General features: G+C 35.9%; 1 protein-coding gene across 1 annotated transcript; it reads right to left on the bottom strand.

Moving 5' to 3' along the window:
* Positions 1-4,366: 4,366 nt before the first annotated feature.
* LOC114752816 (uncharacterized) lies at positions 4,367-6,569 on the bottom strand. Its single transcript, XM_028941519.1, has 3 exons — positions 5,544-6,569; positions 4,681-5,152; positions 4,367-4,418 (listed from the first exon to the last, which is right to left on the bottom strand). Exons 1-3 carry the CDS (start codon positions 6,058-6,060, stop codon positions 4,367-4,369), a joined length of 1,041 nt encoding a protein of 346 aa, XP_028797352.1. The 5' UTR covers positions 6,061-6,569.
* Between the last annotated feature and the right edge of the window lie 841 nt (positions 6,570-7,410).

Raw genomic sequence — 7,410 nt, 5'->3', positions numbered from 1 at the left:
TATTTCTCTGATTACCACGGTAGGTGGGTACGTGCAGTTTCAATTTCAATCAAAGAAATTGTCCCTCTTTGATGAGCATGGAAGCATCATGAGAGCTGTTTTTGGGATGCTATTATTGTATGGTATGGGTTTGCTGGCGGAATTAAAACTTCAAAATCAATCCAAGTACCTTGCTATCATGAAACAATTTACTCCTCTGTTTGGACTTCTTGTCGTGGTTCTACTTCTTTTTGTCTTGTCGCCCTTCCTGGGTTTGGCTGCGTCCATCCTATGGGCTTTCTTGGCAATTGGGCCAACAATCAAATTGTTTCAAGAATGCCTTGGTCGCATGTTTCAAGAAATCCCTGCAAATCCTGCAAATTCAAACATGGAAGAAAGAGAGTCTATTGGGATCCAAGACAATGACTTGCCCGTTGAGGCTTCTTTGGGGAACCAAAACCTGTCGGTCTGTTAGAAGCTAGCGAGTCAATCAGTAATAGGAAATAGGAATTGAGTCTTTTTTTTTCTTTTACTTTGTAATTGGATGGCATCTAGTGTTGTTGTCTAGTGTTTGTATCGTCCTCGCATGCATTTTCCTTTGTCAAGTTAATCTGCTACCAATTTGTGTCTTCCTTTGTCAGGTTTCAGAAATGCGAAGGTCTTCCTTTGTCAAGTTTCAGAAATGCGAAGGATCAAATCTGCTACCAATTTGTGTCTAAACCTGGAATTATATGAAAAATTCGATACGGGAGAAGAACCTGACTCGATATTCTTAAAAAAATAGAGAAATCAGAATCAAGTCAAGAGGATCAACCCCTCTTCTTGCGCCAAACAGAGTAAAATCCAAAGATTAGTTTGGTTTGTTTATATAATTTTAAAATAAGTTTTGTGTTTCAAAATAAAAAAAATACAAAATAAAGAAATGAAAACAAGAAAAATTGTTGTAGTGTTTTAGTTTTTAAAATCTTTTGTTTTTAAAATAAAAAACCAAACGCAGCCTTGCAATCTCAATTATGACTTAATCCCTTAGTAATGACTCAATATGATCCCTGAACTTTTAACTCCTTCGAAATTCAATCCCTTGTATATATTTCCCTGAACTTTTAACTCCTTCGAAATTCAATCCCTTATATATAATGACTCAATATGATCCCTAAACTTTTAACTCCTTCGAAATTCAATCCCTTGTATATATTTCTTATTTCACAAAGGGAAAATTAATTTAAGGGTCCTTATAGCTCCCCTTGGATCTATATTTTTTTCCATTCCTATCCTAGTTATCAATCTTGCTCCTTCTGTTATAAATGTCATTAGTTTAGGTTGACTAAGGGCTTACATGGTGAAAAACCGTATGATAGGGCTCTTCAAAGAAAAATTAAATCAAGCTAAAATATAATATATTAGCCTAACTTAGGTCGATTCACAAAGGAGCTTTTTTATGTTATAATTCCTTAGCTAATCCACTTTTATCAAATTAACAAATTAATACCAAAACTAGATTCTGTGATTTCCCTATGCCAATCTGGATGAAATGTTTATTCCCTTATGTTTCTAAGATTTACAAAATGAATGGTTTTGGATGAAATAGAATGTATCAGTTATGAATGAATGTTCCCCTGAAAGTTCACCTTGCCTTCCCAACCTGATTAAGAATATAGAGTTCAATCAACCAAAGTCATCATTTGAGTTGATTCACTGATCAGTCCACCAACTAATAGGAACTTATAACTATTCAACTCAAACAGCATATAAAACCGTATTAGCAAGTTACTCGTTTGGCAAGAGAATTAGTGTTAGCGAAACTGAATCCTCCTCAGTGACAGCCACCACATATCACCTCAGACATAATTCAAATCAATTTCAAAACCTGACTCAAATCAATTCCAAGAATTAAAATCAATTCTACTCTAATATAGAGGATACAATCCTTCAACAGAGTTCATGCATACAGAATCACTAAACATAAGACTCTAATTCAGATTCAAAAGTTCCACGACAAGCATAGCAATATCAGATTTGAAACCATAAAATGAATGTATAACTCACACACTACACAATATAGGAATCAAATCAGAACAGAAGAATCATATAGAACTCCTTCTGCGGTGTAAGGGCTCAGGCTTGGAACCAACTTCCAGGAGAACTAAGGACGACTAGCTTCTCATTACTGGGGCAGCTTCACTGAGGTCCACGGAATGATCGGCCATGGTGAGGCTGAAGGAGAGAGTGAGACGGTGGTGATGGAGAGATGGAGATTGTGAGAGTGACGAAGAGAGCAAGACGAAGATCAAGCGAATGAGAGGGATGGATATGAGATGAATGGATTTGGTGGTGTGGGTTTGGAATGTTGATCGAAGAAATCCCCCAATTCGAATGTTGAGTGACACTGTGAAATGGAGGTCCCCTCTCCTGAAGCTCCGAACGGTGCGTTTTTGCTCTTTGGTCATATACTGCCCAAATCACCCTCCAATGCTTCCTTTATTCTTCTTTAGTCCTTAACCTAAAAATGGAATTTTAAATGGAAAGCATTAACAATTTTAATAATGAAATTCTGGAAAATATAAGCATATTAAAATAATTTATCCACAAATTCTAAAAATTATTTTCCTTTCTAATTCCACTCAAAATATTCAATTAATGCATAATAATAATGATAAAACCCCCAAAGACAATATCAAAATCTATAGTAAAATAGGAGTTTATCTAATTCCCCCATACTAGCTTTTTGCACTCCAGGCAAAACAATGAAATAAGATTGAATCTCAAACACATTGCTAATGAAGAATGCTAAATCATGTTAAAAAATGAAGTACTTGTGTTTATCAATCATTCCTTCAAATGCCATCAATCCAAAACAGTACCACGCTAAAAGATCAATCGTAATCATGCAATTCAACCAAGGAAAGCAAATAGAAGATGAGATTCCTCACAAGGTTAAGTGTTTCTCTCACTCTCATTGATGAAGGTTATTTCTCTCAAGACCATCTAGTTTAGGCTTCACCATAGGCTTGTAACCATTCTACATCTCCACCACTTATATGCTACAAGGTCTTGTGAATCAAAGGGTCTTTGTAAGGGTTGTAATGTTGGAAAAGCCAAATGATGGAATGGAAGTGAATGCTAATGATCAATAGAACACCTCACATGCATCATAGTTTTGTCAAAGGCTCAGAAGCTTATCCACAAATCAGATTTTGTTATTCAATACAGCTAAATGAATATAAGAATTAACATGAATGGACTCCTTCACTCTTGCCACTCGATCAACATTTTTTCAATTCTGCTTTTTCTTCCTTCATTTTTTTCTATCTTATTTCTTCCCTGCTTTTTTTCATTTCAGGATCCTTTCTTCCTTTCTTTTTCTAGTTCTGTTCTCTTTTTTTCCAAACACATTTTCCTCCCCTATATGGTAGCAATCTACTAGCAAGAGTGAAAGGGATTATAATCAGTCCCAGTCATGCACAGATCGTTATCAACAAATATACAACCATTAAAAGGAAAACAACAAACTTAGATTCAATTTAGCTCATCCTGTTCATAAATCCTTCACTCACTTATGTGCAGGGTTCATCAATCATGGATGAAATTGAAAGAATAGTGAAGGGGTCAAAGGGTTTAAGCAATGGATTTAATGTGTATAGGTTGCTATTTGGGTCAAAAAGGGTTTTGAATGAAATGCCCTTGTCATCTTCACAATTCCAAGAGCTCATGTGGTCTTGAATTAAGGATTGAGACAAGTTCTAGGAAGTTACCAAACTACATGGCATCACACACAATTTAGGAATGAATTAAGGCCCAAAATTTCCTTCCAACTGGTTTACTCATCTTCATCCACTTACCAAAGATAAATTGCATGTAGATTGAACTTAATGCACAAGAAAATTACTTCATGATGCACATTTTCCAGAATTAATTGATTAAACAAGCAATTCAAACCTGAACAAGCTTTAACAGTATTCAAAAGAATGCGTTCAAGGTTCAATTAAATTCCATGACAGCAATGAAAACAATCAGAATATTTCACACTCTCCCCACATGTGAGACAAACATTGTCCTCAATGTAAAAGAAATGACAGACTAGGGAAAACCAAATTTGCACAGCAAATAGGAGCAAGAGAAATGAGCCAAGCCTAAGCCATATCACCAAACTTGTACTACTAGACCGGTCCCCTCCCCCACACTTATGTTAAACAGTCAATCCCATATATAATATATTTCAAGTAAATCAAGAAATTAAGGGACGAAAAGGGACAACCGTAGAATCGAAACCTCTTTAGGCTCTTGAAGCAGAAATTCTCATCCTGGATGAGAATCATGAATTTCAGCAATGTGGCTTGGTCTTTCTCACCATCCTTTGGTGGTGGTTCAGGATCAATTAGAGGCCGTCCTAAGATATATGGTTGCTGTTGGCTCCCTTGGAATCCAATGCCATTAAGTTTCTGCCAGAAAAGACCAAAAACAGCATTAATACAATCAAGAGAAATCATATAAACCAAATGAAGTGGCTTATGTTTAAGCATATCTCTTGGTAAGTTACATGAGAGGGTCTCATGCATAGAATCTTTAATGTGCCTAGGACTCCAACTTAGATTAGAGACAGAGTCATTTAGACCAAAAGCAAATTTAAAGAGATCATATTCAATACCACACAATCTCTTAATGTCTAGTGTGAAGTCACATGAAAGTATAGAATAGAAAGACCCTTGATCATGGTTATTATCATGTGGCAAGAATGTGAAACACTCAAGACTAGCACTAGTATGCCTAAAGCATATCAATGTCTTTTTTATGCAAGGAATTTTCAATTCTGAGTGCAGATTCAGTAGGTAACTCATCAATGAATGAAATATCATATTCATGTAAACATTTATTACTATCATGATATGTAAAAGAAGGATTAATGCTAATAGAGTCAATAAAATGGCCCTTAGGTTCATGAGTTTCAGATCTGGGCTTTTCTTCTTTGATAGAGCAGAAAGCTTGGAAATCCTCATATTGCACAATTGAAGACGCCATAAGCATTGCTGCACATGTTCCACTCTCCAATTCATGGTGTTCAGGGTTAAGCTTGTTGCCTCCACGAGTTTTCTCAATTCCAGCTTGCATTCTGGTGTTAATCTCCTCATATAGTTTTGCAAAATCATCAAACAAGCCTTTCCCAAGACCATCATGATTAGAAAAAGAAGAAATAAGATCACTACAAGAATTAGAAAAGTAAAAATAAAATGCATGTGAGGTAGAAAGGAGGCCACCAATTGACAAGCAGTCAATGCAACACAATCACTCTCACGTGAACAAGGGTAGAAGAAAAAAGAAGAAAAGGAAATTGGATCAGATTTAAGCAAATTAGATTTTATCATATCATGCTTAAGAGAATTAGTTTCGGTCGCATCATGTCCTAAAGCATCTCTATTAATGTCATTAGCACAAGAAAAGGGCTCATGATTCGACTTATCACCACTCATGTCATTTGCAGCTATGGAAGATTCATGCTCAAGAGGAATGTCATTAATCATTAATCATGGATTCACAAGTATGGAAACCAGTAGGTTCAAGAGAATTACCAACAGGCCCCATTGATAGTGTTTGCTCTTCCTCCTCACTTTCTTGGATTGTTGGCATGATGTGTAATGGCCTTTGCTTTAACCTTTTTAATCGATGCCTTCTTCTCCTTGTTTTGAAACCAAATAGCTTGATCCCTTTAAGCTCCTTAGAAATTTCTTCTTTAGGTTCCTCACTCTTCCTTGTAGAGCTAACCATAGTTCCATTCTTCATGACAGCTCTAGAATCTGTCAAAACTCTACAAGAACCTTTCTCAAGCTCATTAAAATTAGTAGCATCTTCATTATTTGCAGAAGTAGAAGAAATATTTCCCACCAGCACATCAATATTAGAATTATCACACAAATCAGTGGAAACTTGTGCAGAAGCAATAGGTGTAAGTGCGGAAAAAGGAAATGAAGAGCCTTTCTCATTTGTCAAACTATCCAACCTATGGTTCAGTTCTTGAAGTTTTCTCAATATAACATCCATGGTTACTTCTTTTTCTATGCTCCTATTTTGTCCCTCTAAGGTCTCCATCTCACTTGTCAAGGATTTAATTCTATTACCAGATTTTTATTCCAATTAGTGAAAGCAAAAACAGTATTGTCAGTCTGACCAGCAAGGTTATGTAATTGCTTGTTCACCCCTTGCATTGCTCTTTTGAACTCATCATTAGAATGTCCTTGACTTAGTGCATACAGTTGGGATGGAGATTCATAAGGATTAATTTCAAATTGGGCATTGGTGTGGGAATTCGTTTCTGTTTAGGCTTTTTGTGGAGAAACACTTTGAATGTTTCTAGCCACTTCTGCATAATAGATCCTAAGTGGACAATCATTGCAGACATGCATTCTAAAATAGCAATGCACACAAAGTATGGAATTAATTGAGTTCACACCATATTCAGGACAGGTGTGAGTTCTGCTATAAGAATAAGAATCAGACCCACTGTTGTTCCAGCACCAATCCATGAGATATATTTCAATATGAAGCTCAAAATCAGAGAGTAGGACTATGCAAAGACACTCAACAATGTGGTAAGTGAGTGTTTTCAGCAATGCAATATCAAAAAGCAAGTTGCTACAGCAAGAGATTGGTTAAGTCCACAGCAATTCGAACTTAACCAACCCCTGACAACTTAATTGCTGTTAGAAATGTGGAAATTTAGCAAACAGGTCAGAAATGTGGGGAACTTCAGCTAATGCACCAAAGATTTAAAAACAAATTGCTTAGCTAAAGATCAGAGATTGATTGATATCTAGGAAAATGCCACTGAATCAGATTTGGAGCAGGTTAGAAATCACTTATGTAGCAAGTTATGACTTAATCAAAACAAGTTTCAAGTTGCATGTACCATCCAAAAATGATTTTCAGTGAGTGACAGTTCATTATCAACAAAGGGACCAACCCAAGTGCAGGTTAAATCTGATGAACAACTAAGTGAATTCAATGAGTTTTAGGACTTGTCATCAAACCGAATCATGCAGATTCCAGAGAATAAAATGTGTTTCTGTGTAAAATCAATGTGTACAGGTCCGATGATTGTTATCAGTGTAAGTGGTGTGAAAATTTCAGTTGAACACCAACAAGCAAGCTACTACAGAAAATGTTGGCTAAAAGCTGAGCAAAATATTCAGAATTTCCCTTTAACCAAATTTGACAGCTTGATGAGTGATTCCATGCGATTTGAATGAAACTGTGCAATTCAAAATGTAACTTGATTGCAAGAGTGACAGAGCAATGAAAATATTCAGTATCAAACCAGAAAAGCACTGCAATTTTAGTCAAGTATTGGATTCAGCAAGGAATTGGACCAATTAAAATGATTATGTGAGTTAATCACTTGAGGTTCAGAGGAAAAATTCACAATATTAGTGGCAACAGTAA

The sequence above is a fragment of the Neltuma alba genome, unplaced genomic scaffold (genome assembly GCF_004799145.2).
Source record: "Neltuma alba isolate B1F8T4 unplaced genomic scaffold, ASM479914v2 tig00007566_pilon, whole genome shotgun sequence".
NCBI classification, from domain to species: domain Eukaryota; kingdom Viridiplantae; phylum Streptophyta; class Magnoliopsida; order Fabales; family Fabaceae; genus Neltuma; species Neltuma alba.
This window is presented reverse-complemented; position numbering and strand designations above follow the sequence as displayed.